This window comes from Notechis scutatus, chromosome 5, assembly GCF_049901735.1.
Source record: "Notechis scutatus isolate UNSWTSFEM ecotype Mainland chromosome 5, rNotScu1.2, whole genome shotgun sequence".
Lineage (NCBI taxonomy): Eukaryota > Metazoa > Chordata > Lepidosauria > Squamata > Elapidae > Notechis > Notechis scutatus.
This window is the reverse complement of record NC_142013.1, coordinates 6,731,318-6,745,809: the sequence shown is the minus strand read 5'-3', so window position 1 is coordinate 6,745,809 and position 14,492 is coordinate 6,731,318. Positions and strand designations below refer to the sequence as shown.

At 41.6% G+C, this 14,492-nt stretch overlaps 1 protein-coding gene across 1 annotated transcript in view; it reads left to right on the top strand.

Annotated features, from left to right (window-relative positions):
• LOC148130355 (uncharacterized) overlaps positions 1–14,492 on the top strand; it is a 69,705-nt gene that overhangs the window by 33,791 nt on the left and 21,422 nt on the right. The window contains exon 3 of the mRNA XM_087966091.1: positions 12,540–12,639. Coding sequence (XP_087822217.1) covers positions 12,540–12,639 — 100 coding nt within the window. The remainder of the gene's footprint in view (positions 1–12,539; positions 12,640–14,492) is intronic.

The following is a 14,492-nucleotide window of genomic DNA, read 5'->3' as shown; positions in this document are numbered from 1 at the left end:
ATTCATCTGTTTTGTCATATTAGCTTTTGGTTATGATTTATGTACATTTTTTTTTGTTCAGAGAGCAATGGTTCTTGGGTGAAGCAATGGGATGGAGAAGCTCTTTACATGCTAGCAATATCATGTAGACTTATCTACACGCCTCCAGCCCCAAGGCCTTTTACAGCACTTCCTGGGCAGTTTACAATGTAGTGTTGTGGGCCACCGGCAGCCTGCAGAGACGGCAGCAGAATTGGACAGTGGGGAGGAACATGGGCCAGTTTGGGAATCTGGGAGGACTTGGACGAGGGTCCTGTGTCCAATACAGAGATGTGACCAGGGCCACCTGCGAATTATGTGCTGCCTCCAGAATCTGACAGCAGCGAGGCAGAAGAACAGGGGGAGCCTGTTCCCATTGCACGCTTGCACAGAGCTGCCAGAAGGCAAGAACAGTTAAGACAAAAGAGGCGACTCGGGACTAAGGCTTGGAGGTGATTTCCCCTCCCATAAGACAAAAAAGAAGTGCAAAAGGACAGGAACCTTTGCAGGAAGCAACGTTCGCTCTGTTCGAATTAAACCTTGAAGCACTGTATGGATTTTGTACTCCATTTGGCTTTTTATAGTTCATTTGGCACTTTAGTTGTTGGCAGCAATTCCAAGGAGATAAAGGTGGGTGCTTATCTCGAGAGACTGTTTGGGACTCATTACTGGCTGGGAATAAACATAATTCCCAGCCGCTGAAATAAAAAGAGGGTTGTTTGGACTAAGTGTGTGATTAATTATGGTCTCAGGAAGCCTTGGTCAGAACATGTAGAAGCATTATTTGCACCTTGACCCCAACAATCTGTGTCTTCACTTTACTGATCTCCCAAGGATGGAAGGTTTGAGCCGATCAGGACTGAACTCCAGGCTGTGAGCAGAGTTAGCTTGCAATACAGTATTCTAACCACTGCATCACTAGGTATCAATGATCAGATACCTACTACTGTGTAGTTGATCAGGAGATGAGTAGATTTAATATTTTCCTAAGAGAAGATCTATAGTCAGTGGGCAAGGCATGGCCTTGATATGAGGCTTTTATTACATAGGACCACAGCAACAAAAGGATGTGAACTTGCCCCAAACACTAGATTAGCGATGGAGATTTTTCTTTGAGTCCAGTTAAAATTTGATACTAGGGTTCTGCTGAAGAAAGACGGAAGGTTGAGTTGTTGTGGTGGTGGTAATAATAGTACATTCATTTTGGACCCATGTCAAGAGCAATTAACCACGAACGGCACTTTGAATTATTCAGTAGTTTCTTTATTGCTCTTTGCCCATAGACAGGATCTTGCCAGACTAAAGCACACTCTGCATAACTATCAGTTAAATCCTGTGAAAGTTTAGGAAGGATCCCTTCTTTCTGCCTATCAAGGACACGGCGTTGAGGAGCACGGTGATTGAAACGCTGGGCAGAAGATTACTAAGCCCATCTTCAAGACTCAAGGGCTGCTGTGGGGTGGAGGTTGAGCTTTCGTCCTTCACTCCAGCTCCTGCCAGGGCGATGAAAGGTGTCTACAGGGCAACCCAGAAACGCCTTGATGCTTTTGACTGGAATGTCAAAAAAAGCAATGCTGATTTGTTTCTTATCTCCTTGGGAAAGCGCCCCTTTCTCTTGTAATTCAGCACCAGATTCCACCACAAGGTAAAAAAATTAACTGACTTAAAAAGAGGACTAAATGAAGTTTGGAAGGGAAGTCTATCCACGAACTGTTAGCTTTGAGGTGTCAGTGTTACCTTCCAGGTTGAGAGCAGGATTCCTCCACGTACCAGCGGCACCCACTCCAATTCGTTAGCATCCAGAACAATCTGGTTGGCTACTGTAAGAAACAAAATATTGGAAATATTGGACTTGGCCTGTTCCAGCAGTTCAATAATGTTTGTCCTTCGGCCTTATTTCTTCTTGCTTTGAATTAAATAGCCAAGCCTCTGATGGTTTTGTAATGTACTGCTTTGTTGTGGATTTAAATCCTGCTTAGGTCTCATAAATTACTTCAGAGGTACAATGCTGAGAAATAAATCAATGAGTCCTGTGAAATTAAATGAAGCCCTGGATGTGGGGTGGATTCCACATTAGTGATGTGTGGTGGATGTCCTTTGTATCAGGGCCTGGATTGAAGGTGTGAAAACTCCTGGTCTTTTTAGTTCTCCCGATGGCCTTTGATATCATCAATCATGGAACCTTCAGAAAGTGAAATTGGAGGCACTGTTTTAGATGTTTTGCTACTTCAGTTGGTGTGTGAGGGTTGATGTTCTAAGTGCAAAGAAGAGCAACTAAGAGGATTTAAAGGCCTGGAGACTAAAACATATAAAGAACGGTTGCAGGATTTGGATTTGGCTAGTCTAGAGAAAAGGGGGAGCAGGATAGGTAGTATTCCAGTATTTGAGAGGTTGGCACGAAGAGGAGGGGGTGGTCAGTATCGGTTCTGACCCAAACCTGGTTCCGAGGAAGCAGACACGAGACAAAGGTAACAGCACAACCTTTTAATGTTTCTTTACGAACCCCGTTCCTTCACGGGTAAAAGGCTGCTTCAAACCAATGAGCTGTGATAAGAAAGAGCCTTGCCAAGGTTTTGCAAGGCTGCCAAGAACACCAGATAAAGTTACTAAGCAATAATTCCAACACAAAGAGTCTCCAAACACCAACTAAGATATTCCTAACGTCCATCAGGTTCAAATGTAAAACTTCTTTGCCTTCTGCAAAGAACTGTGGTTTCTCAGCTGGCTTTTATCTCCTCAGGGAGGGGCCATTACCATTCAGCCTTACTACTGCAAACAAGCTAAATACACTACTAACATGGGCAGCATCCTGCCCACACGCTTTTATCTTTCTGGGTGACTTCAATCTACCTCATATTAACTGGACCCTTAACGAATGTACAACTGAACCCATACATGCAAACTTCTACAATGCAGTAACAAATCTGGGACTGGAACAACTAGTAACCAACAATACTAGACTTAACAACTGCCTCGATCTCATCTTCTGCAATAGTTTGAAGCCAATTTATGGAATACAAATTAAAGAACCCTTTTCCAACACTGACCACAACATGATTGACTTTTGTCTCAACATATGTCCATACAAAAATCATTATAACAATGGGATCCCCAATTATAACTTCAAAAAAGGCAACTATGATCTTATAGACAACAATCTCTCATCTCTTGATTGGCAATTTCTATTCACTGGATGCAATACTGTTAAAGACCATTACAACATATTTTTACTTGAAGTCAAAAGAGTCATCAAACTATATGTACCAATAACAACTCCCCAAACCAGAAAAAAACAAACTACCCATAACAATAAGGAAGCTTCAATCCAAAAAGAAATCACTTTGGAGAAAAAAACAAATCTAGTCACGTTGCCAACTTCAAAAGCCGATACAAAAATTTATGCCACCAGATAAAGACTGAATGCACCAATTATCACACTAAACAAGAGGAAAACCTTCTACGCACAAATTCCACCCACACTTTCTACAATTTTGTAAACAACAAATTAAAAGACTCAAGGTCCATCCCACCTCTGAAAGGACCTAATGGTAAAGACTGCAATGATGACACCATTAAAGCAAACCTCTTTAACACATTCTTCGGCTCAGTATTTGTAAACAGCAATGGATCATGCCCAGTATTTCCTAGTCGAATCACAGACAACTACAATGATCTAATACGAATCGATTTTACAGAAGACAATGTTGAAAAAGCACTACGCAATCTAAAACCATCTCTATTTATTGGACCGGACAGAATATGTGCCTGCTTCTTAAAAAAGCTATCTACTGCCATAGCTGAACCTCTAAGCATAATCTTTAGAAAATCTTTCAGGACCAGCTCCTTGCCAAACCTATGGTCACTAGCCATGGTCATCCCCATCTTCAAAAAGGGAGACCCCAGCCGAGTTAAAAATTACAGACCAATCTCCTTATGCTGCGTCACCTGTAAAGTCATGGAATCAATTATTAACCAATCCATCATCCTCCACTTAGAGACAAACAACCTACTCTCCAATAAACAATTTGGTTTCAGGAAAAAACTATCCTGTAATCTGCAACTCTTACACTGCAAAAACGTATGGACAACACAACTCGATCAGGGCAAAGCAATATATGCAATCTACATAGACTTCTGTAAAGCCTTTGATTCAGTGGTACATGACAAACTACTCCTAAAACTAAAATCTTATGGTATCTCTAGACACCTGTATAACTGGATAGAAGCATTCCTGTCAAACAGACAACAAATGGTCAAAATTGGGAGCGCCCTACCAAATTCTGTACCTGTCAACAGTGGTGTCCCCCAAGGCAGTGTTCTAGGATCAACTCTCTTCATTCTCTACATAAATGACTTCTGTGATCATATCAAGAGCAACTGCGTTCTCTTTGCTGATGATGCAAAGCTATTCAACACCACAGACAATTCTGCTACCCTTCAAAAAGACCTTGACTATGTATCAGAATGGTGACTTCAAACCTCAACAAATAAATGCTCTGTCTTACATACTGGCAAAAAAAATCAGAAAATAAAATACAGGCTGAATAGTCAAGACCTTGTTGATGATCCAAACTCTGTCAAGGATCTTGGACTACTCATCTCTAATGATCTAAGTGCTAGAGCCCACTGTAACTACATAGCCAAAAAGGTGTTAAGAGTTTTTTTAACCTAATCCTACGTAGCTTTTTTCTCTGGTCATATCACACTACCAACTAGGGCATACAAAACATTTGCTAGACCAATACTTGAATACAGCTCATCAGTCTGGAAACCACATTACCTATCTGATATTAACACAGTTGACAAAGTCCAGAAATATTTCACAAGAAGAGTTCTCCACTCCTCTACTCATTGCAGAATACCTTATGCCACCAGACTTGAAATTCTAGACCTAGAAAACCTAGAACTACGCCTCCTTCGGTCCGATCTAAGTATAGTATATAAAATCATACATTGCAATGTCCTACCTGTCAATGAATACTTCAGCTTCAACCATAACAACACAAGAGCACACAATAGATACAAACTCAAAGTTAACTGCACCAAACTTGATTGCAGGAAATACGACTTCAGCAATAGAGTGGTCAGTGTCTGGACTCTGTGGTTTCTTCCCCAAACCCCAAAAACTTTAACCTTAGACTGTCTACTATTGACCTCATCCCCTTCCTAAGAGGTTTGTAGGGGGCGTGCATAAGCGCACCAATGTGCCTACCGTCCCTGTCCTATTGTTTCTTTATTTTTCTTATATGTATCCATTTCATATACTCATAACTATGTCTATACTTATACCTGTAATCTTATAATTGCTTGACTAAATAAATAAATAAATAAATAAATAAATAAATAAGTAAGTAAACAAACAAACAAACAAATAAATAAATTATTGTAACACATTCCACAGGCTTTATGAAGGTGACTGGAAAGCTATAATTGCAATAAAAGGGAATATTTATAGCTCAAGGATAAAATGAGGGGTTCTTGGTGCTCTCTGAGCTTTGCTGTGAATGTGGTTTGGTGGGCATGGTGTGGTGGTGGGTGTGGCAGGGGAAAGTTACTGCAAAATCCCCATTCCATCCCCACCCTACTAACCTGCTTTCCAGCTCTGTTCTCCTGTGCAGGGCAACAAAAGAAGACCCAGCCAATCAGCCCGGATTCAATGGGAAGCGGAGAATAGATGGGGGCGGGGCCAGTCAGAGGTGGTAATTGCCAGTTCTCTGAACTACTCAAAATTTCCACTACCGGTTCTCCAGAACTGGTCAGAACCTGCTGAATATACCACCTCTGAGTCTTCTACAACCCCCCCCCCCCCAAGTAGACGTGTCTTGGAGATTTTGTCTATTAAAAAGACGAGTATGGTGTCACTCATTCAGCTCAATAACCGGTAGGGGCAAGGCTGCACATGCATACATACATGCAACATACATGTATTAAAAAAGGATGGGCTTTGAACTGCTCAGTTCAACCTGTCATTTTGAATCTATTGGCTTTTGCTGTGGAAAGCCTGATAGATACAGCTACTGCTGTCTTACTAGCTATGGGGAGCAACTACAAGTGTTTCTCAACTTACAACCATTCCGTTAGTGACCAAAGTTAAAACGGCACTGGAAAAAAATGACTTATGACCCTGTTCCACACTTAATGAGCATAGCAGCATCTCCATCAGAGGTGGGTATTCAGATGGTTCTGACCAGTTCTGGAGAACCGGTAGTGGAAATTTTGAGTAGTTCAGAGAACCGGCAATTACCACCTCTGACTGGCCCTGCTCCCATCTATTCTCTGCCTCCCATTGAGTCCCAGCTGATCGGCTGGGTCTTCTTTTGTTGCCCTGCACAGGAGAACAGAGCTGGAAAGCAGGTTAGTGGGGTGGGGAGGGAATGGGGATTTCGCAGTATCCTTCCCCTGCCACGCCCACCAAGCCACGCCCACTAGCCACGCCCACAGAACTGGTAGTAAAAAAAAATTAATCCCACCCCTGCTTCTAGCACTGATGTTGCTGCTGAGTCTTCTTCCTCCTCCTCTTCCTCCTCCTCCTCTCTCCTTAAGTCCCACTCCCTTCTAGCACTGATGTTGCTATCTAGTTAGACCATGAAATGTCTGCAAGAAAAGCTCAGAGACCACCAAGGATCTCGTAGTCTTCCTCCTCCTCCTCCTCCTCCTCCTCCTCCTCCTCCTCCTCCTCCTTCTCCTCCTCCTCCTCCTCCTCCTCCTCCTCCTCCCTCCACAAGTCCCACTCCCTTCTACCTAGTTGGGTAATGAAACGTCTGCGAGAAAACAACCAAGCACAGAGACCACCAAGGATCTCGTAGTCTTCCTCCTCCTCCTCCTCCTCCTCCTCCTCCTCCTCCTCCTCCTCCTCCTCCTCCTCCTCCTCCTCCTCCTCCTCCTCCTCCTCCTCCTCCTCCCTCCACAAGTCCCACTCCCTTCTACCTAGTTGGGTAATGAAACGTCTGCAAGAAAACAACCAAGTTCAGAGAGCACCAAGGATCTCATAGTCTTCCTCCTCCCCCTCCTCCTCCCCTCCTTCTGCTTCTCCTCCTCCTCCTCCTCTCCTCCTCCTCTTCCTCCTCCCTCCACAAGTCCCACTCCCTTCTACCTAGTTGGGTAATGAAACCTCTGCAAGAAAACAACCAAGCTCAGAGGCCACCAAGGACCACGTAGTCTTCCTCCTCCTCCTCCTCCTCCTCCTCCTCCTCCTCCTCCTCCTCCTCCTCCTCCTCCTCCTCCTCCTCCTCCTCCCTCCACAAGTCCCACTCCCTTCTACCTAGTTGGGTAATGAAACGTCTGCAAGAAAACAACCAAGCTCAGAGAGTACTAAGGACTCCCACATTTTATTTTTATTCAATTATACAGTTTATCTGTCATCGCAGTTGTCACAGGGTCTGGGCAGTTTACAGATAGTAAAATAGCGGTTAAAAAAACCTTACAGTTTTACAGGAGAACAGAGCTGGAAAGCAGGTTAGTGGGATGGGGAGGGAATGGGTTTTAGCAGTATCCTTCCCCTGCCACGCCCACCAAGCCAAGCCATGCCCACCAAGCCACGCCCACCAAGCCAAGCCAAGCCACACCCACCAAGCCACGCCCACAGAACCGGTAGTAAAAATGTTTGAATCCCACCCCTGATCATCATGGTCATGTGATCAAAATTCCAATGCTTGCCAACCCGTATTTATGACGGTCTCAGTGTCCTGGGGGGTCATGTGATCCCCTTTTGCGACCTTCTGACGAGCAAAGTTAATGGAGAGGCCAGATTTACTTACCTGACTTAGCAACTGCAATGATTCCCTTAACAGCCGTGGCTAGAAAAGTCGCAAAACAGGGCAAAGCTCCCTTAACAATGGTCTCTCGCTTAGCAAACAGAGACGTTGGGCTCCATTGTGGCCGACAGTCAAGGACAACCTGTTTGGTTAGCCATGTTAGCAGGTACTACTGCTGTTGCTACCAGGTGGATTTGCCGTTGGCTGACCAAGCACACTCAACCGGAATCAGACTCAGAATAGAGCTGGAATAGACACTAAAAGAGAGGAATGGAGTAATGCCTTGATTAAAACGAGCTTCATGCTTGAATCTGTGCTTTTCTTTGTAATGTTGCTAGGAAAATATGTTGCTTGGGTACGTTGATATAGGCATAAATAACGTAGAAAGATAACTAACAGATAATCAGAGTTGGAAGGAACCTTATAGGTCATCTAGTCCAACCCCCCGCCCAAGCAGGAGACCCTACCCCATTTCTGACAGATGGCAGTCCAATCTCTTCTTGAAAGCCTCCAGGGATGAAGGTCCCACAACTTCCAAGGGCAACTTCTGTTCCATGGGTTGATTGTTCTCACTGTCAGAAAGTTTCCAGGTTGAATCTCTCTTTGTTCAGTTTCCAGCTATTAATTCTTGTCTGGCCTTCAGATGCTTTAGAAAATAGCTTGATCCCTTCCTCCTCTCTGTGGCAGCCCCTCAAATATTGGAAGATGCTATCCTGTCTCCCCTGGTCCTTCTCTTCTCTAGACTAGCCAAGCCCAGTTCCTGTAACTGAGGCCTTGTAACTATGATAAAGGGAGCCTAATATCAGGAGAAACCTGGTAGTAGTTTTTCAGATGAACACATTTTATTAAAAAAAAATTAGAAATTTTTCAGAGCAGTAGCTCACACACGTTTGATGAAGTGAGTTACCAAAGTTTATATTTTTAATAAAGATGTGTTCGTCTGAAAAATATATATTTATTCTTATCCCTGGGATTCTTGGCACCCTCAATGGCATTCAAAATAGATTCCTTTCTTTCTTTCTAATGGATCTTTTAAAAGGGTGGAGTGAGGTCATTGGGAAAGTCCTTTTGGCTTAGGAAGCATTATTAGCTACACTTTCATATTATTTTATTTGAAACCGAAAATTCAAAATTGCATGTCAGCAGCCTGAAATCTCTTTCACGGGCGCCATTGTGCAGTCAGCGAAGCTTTCTTCCAATTAAAGGAAGAGCAATTTGACATGGAGCGAAATGAAGCAGAACGTGTTTTAAAATAGTCTGCTGTTCGAAATTAGAAAAGTGGAACAGGCTGTGCCAAATTAGACCGGGTGCTCCATTTAAAACGAGGGTCACTTGCGATCCAAAACAACAGGCCTTCCTCCACAACGATGCAATAACACAGGAGGTATCTGGGCTTTATTATATTATTTATTTAAATTTGTTTTGCTCCTCTGAAGCTGAAAGTCAGGGATTTAAATGGAATAGGCAGTGTTCTATGTTTTTTTTCCCCTTTAAAAGGAAACGTAATGAAAAATAAATTGAGCCCAAGGTTTCCAGAAGAAATATTCTGGAGTTGGAAATAGATCGATCTCGTCTATTTCTATAGGTAGTCCCTGACTTATGACTACGACTGAGCTGTGAGTTTTGGTCATAAGTAATTGAAATTGCAAGTTGAGTTGCTGCATGACTAAAGAGAGAGACAGAGATAGGTAGGTAGGTAGGTAGATAGATAGATAGATAGATAGATAGATAGATAGATAGATAGATAGGTAGGTAGGTAGGTAGATAGATAGATAGATATGAGAGAGAGATGAGAGAGATGATAGATAAATAGGTAAACAGACAGACAGATATCTATCTATTTATCTATCTTTCTATCATCTATCTATCCATTATCTATCTTTCTATCATCTATCTATCTATCTATCTATCTATCTATCTATCTATCTATCTATCTATCATCTATCATCTCTCTCTCTGTGTCATTTATCTGTCTCTCTGTCTACCATCTATCCATTTAGCATCTAGCATCTGTCTGTCATCTATCTATCTATCTATCTATCTATCTATCTATCTATCTATCTATCTATCTATCTATCTATCTATCTATCTATCTATCTGTCATCTATCATCTATCTGTCCGTGCCTATCATCTCTCTCTGTTATCTATCTATCTATCTATCTATCTATCTATCTATCTATCTATCTATCTATCTATCTATCTATCTACCTACCTACCTACCTACCTACCTACCTACCTACCTATCAGTATCTATCTATCTATCTATCTATCTATCTATCTATCTATCTATCTATCTATCTATCTATCTATCTATCTATCTATCTATCTATCCTAGGCAGCAGTAGATGTTTCTCTCTCAGAGTGCAAAGTAACTTTGAACTCAGCATGGTGTCAGGAATGGCATCCAGCCAGTAAATGCTCAATTCCATACAGTCATCCCAACACTACTCTGAATTAAGGGATTAAGATAAAGGTAAAGGTTCCCCTCACACATACGTGCTAGTCATTTCTGGCTCTAGGGGGTGGTGCTCATCTCCATTACAAAGCCAAAGAAGAGCCAGCACTGTCCGAAGACATCTCCGTGGTCATGTGGCCGGCATGACTAAACACCGAAGGCGCACAGAACGCTGTTATCTTCCCACCAAAGTGGTTCCTATTTTTCTACTTTCATTTTTACATGCTTTCAAACTGCTAGGTTGGCAGAAGCTGGGACAAGTAATGGGAGCTCACTCTGTTATGTGGCCCTAGGGATTCGAACCACCAAACTGCTGACCTTTCTGATCGACAAGCTCAGTGTTTTAGATGAGTGGATGGATAGATTGTGTATGTGTGTGAGATTGAGCGATGAGATAGATAGATAGATAGATAGATAGATAGATAGATAGATAGATAGATAGATAGATAGATAGATAGATAGATAGAGGCAGGGGGCAGGCAGGCAGACAGTCAGATAGATGGATGATAGGGACATTTTATATGTATGTATGTATGTATGTATGTATGTATGTATGTATGTATGTATGTCTGATGCAATAGTTTACAGGTGAAGACATTCACCTCAGAAGTTGAGAGTTCAATCCTAGGCCATGGCAATTTTAGTCATAAGTCAAGGACTATCTGTATTCTCAAGTCAATCGAATTTTATCTATTTTAATAATTTGGGATCAGGTTGTCAGATTTTAATTGTATTCAGATGTAGCTTAAACATGTTTGCTGTTCTTAATTATAAATAAAAAGTATTTTTTTAAAAAAATCTTGAAGAGTTTTTGAAGCCACCGAAGTTCACAACCTATTTTTCCTTTTTCTTCTCCTTCCAGTTGGCTGAATAAATATATTCACTTCATCTGAATGTTGTTTCATTTTTCTCTCCACATCCCAACTGTTTTTGATTTTTGCATAACTGAACAAGAAGCCTTCGATGCTTTTAATAAGAACCTGGTAGCGCTACGGCAATTATTATGAAGCAGAGTAAAGTTTATGAGCTGGAATAAATTTAATTCTACCTCATAATGAATGTGACAGTATTTTCGAAGCAACCTTTGTTGTTCCATTAAATTTCTCTCTTCCTATTTTTTAAATTTAATCCTGAATAGATTAAAGGAATGAATTTTTAAACTGTGCTGAGAAGAATCTTGTCTGAAATGAGACCTTGACACACAGGAAGGAAAACTGTGTAATAAACAGGTTTTTTTTTTTTCAAATAATTTACTTCAGGGATATTTTTTTCTCTCCTCTATTGCTTTAAAGCAATTGCTGCCTTCCTGAAGAAGAAGCTGAGGAGAAAGAAATATAACAATTTTACCAAGAACAGAGGGCTCATTTGACAGGGCCCATTAAAAAGATTTAATGAAGCTCCCAGGAGTTATTTTGAAATCGGCCTGGGAAGTGTTTAGAATTCAGCCTGCACTTTGGTATTAATTTAAATCATAAAAATCACAGATGGAGCCGTTATTGATACCTATGGAAAGTACAATGTGAATTATGGGCCTTTTTTTTTTTAAGTACTGAGCTTCTAGGGAGTCAAGATTTTTTTTTTGCTGAGATGAAAATGAAATGAAATTAAAAAAAAAGTACCAAAGATGAGGAAATTAGGACTGCAAAACTGATAGCCATGCACCTGTGTCCAATATATCTCCCTCATAAACATAAATTTAACTAAGAATCTATAAAGACTTCACTGCTTCTCCCCCAGGTGGAAGCACCTGTTCCTTTAAACAAATAGATGTTGCTTTTTCAGTGATAAATCTGACAGAAATCAGGATTTCAGGCACCACCGAAAGCCTCATCTGGACCAGAAAGGACTTAACTCTTAGTGTTTTCATTTAGAACAGGAGTAGTTTTACCAACGATAAAGTTAGACCATTGTCCTTTGGTCTTGTGAACATGGAGCCATATCTACGGATGTGAAATAAGCTTTTAGGGCAGGGGTCTCCAACCTTTGTCAACTTTAAGATGTGTGAACTTCAATTCCCAGAATTCCCCAGCTAGCAACTTTAAGACTTGTGGATTTCAACTCTTAGAATTCCTCAGCCAGTGTGGGAGTTGAATTTGAAGTTCACAAGTCTTAGAATGGCCAAGGTTGGAGATCCCCAAGTTAGGGAAATGAACCACTTGACTTCAGATGGAAGAAGTTCATCTTCATATTGCCATTCTGCCGCTGATTTATTGCACCTTTATCTCAGATTTTGGAATTATAGCCTGATTTGAACCAGGTATATAATATTCATCTTAGGGAAAACAATTATGTTTTTTTTCCCTTCCACCAGATCTCCATGGCAAGATGAAATTAGAATCAAGCAAAGTTTATCTGGACACTGTCCCAATAAATAATGCAACAAGGCAAAATAAAGAGGAAGAATCATTTAGGTAATGTTCCTGCATCATCATCTTCTTCTTCTTCTTCTTCTTCTTCTTCTTCTTCTTCTTCTTCTTCTTCTTCTTCTTCTTCTTCTTCTTCTTCTTCTTCTTCTTCTTCTTCTTCTTCTTCTTCTTCTTCTTCTTCTTCTTCTTCTTCTTCTTCTTCTTCTTCTTCTTCTTCTCCCCCTCCTCCTCCTTCTCCTCCTCCTCCTCCTCCTCCTCCCCCTCCTCCTCCTCCTCCTCCTTCTCCTTCTCCTCCTTCTCCTTCTTCCTCCTCCTCCCCCTCCTCCCCTTCTCTTTCTCTTTCTCCTTCTCCTTCTTTTTCCTCTTCCTCTTCCTCTTCCGCTTTCTCTCCTCCTCCTCCTCCTCCTCCTCCTCCTCCTCCTCCTCCTCCTCCTCCTCCTCCTCCTCCTCCTCCTCTTCCAATTCTTATTCAAAGGATTTCTATGTAATTTCCTTTCCATTAAATTCATTCAGAAACACAAGTTAAAGAGCAGGTTTTTTTTTTCTTTTAAATTTTCTGCAAGACCAGGAGCCTGGGAGAACACTTCAGTCCACATCAACCTGACTAATTCAGTTTATTGGGTTGAAGTTTGTTACTTGGAACACTGACACTAATATTATGAGATGCTCAATGCCCTCATTTGAAAGTAAAAGTTCTTGTTGGAACTTCTGTGTCAACCTTCTAATAATAAATAACAACAACATTAAATATGATTAAACAGAGACTCCGAGAGATGTAATTTTCCAGTAATGGATTCCTGTCCTTCCTGCATGGAAGAACTGATTCTGAGGAGACCCGTTTTTAAATATTCTATTTTGAGAAGAAAATACGGTTGTATAAAACACTTCAGGGCCGGATCACACCTGAACACCACAAACTGTTCCTTTGTTTTACTTTCAGCGTATTTGAACGGTGAGCTTGTGGTGATTGAAAGGAAATGGAAGGTTCTAGAACCGAACACTCGGCAAAACCCTTCAGAAAAATCAGCTGGTCTCTCTCCAGAGACCTTTTAACCATTTTGTGCCAATTCCTAATCTCTTCCTTCTTTTTCTTCCCTTGATGGAAGCTCAATACACCACCAGGGACAATTTAATCAAAACCCTTTAAAAAAGGTTCTTCCGTTTGCTCGGCCGTTCTATTTTTTCCCCCTCCTCACAGAGAAGCTATTGACTCTCCCTCCGAGTAATACTAGCGAAGCAAAGGAAAGGTCAACCGCCCTTTAGCTTCTGATATCCCGCACAAAGAAAGAAAAGAGATAAATAAAACGTGCTGTGATTTGCCTCAGAAGGGATTCTTGTTTATTCCTTTGACCCGCTTTCAAAACCTAGCCTGAGGAAGAAAAACCACGGGAGGCAAAACACAAAACAATGTTGTTGCCTTTGTGTTTTAATACAGAAGTAAAATGGAAGCCAAATGGATCAAGCCGATAATAGAAAGGTTGGCAGCATGATTAGCCACCACGTCAAACAAAGCTTTTAAACTTTTAAAGTCGCCGTGGGGCAAGTAATTGGCCTTGGGAAAAAAGACTCCGAAGTGGCCTGCTTTCTCATCTGAGTAGCTAAATATTTCGTCTCAATCAATCCTGTTTTTTTCTAAATCAATCCTGACTGTTCTTTGGAAGGGCAGACTCTGAAGCTGAAATTCAAATAGTTTGGCCACCTAATGAGGAGAGAGGACTCATGGAGAAGAGCCTGACGTTGGGAAAGATGGAAAGCAAAAGAAGAAGGGGATGGCAGAGGATGAGATGGTATCATGGTGTCATGGATGCCATGGACACCAATGTAAACTCCAGGAGACTGTGAAGGACAGAGGGGCCTAGTGTGCTGTGGTCTGTGGGTCACAAAGAGTCAGACATGAC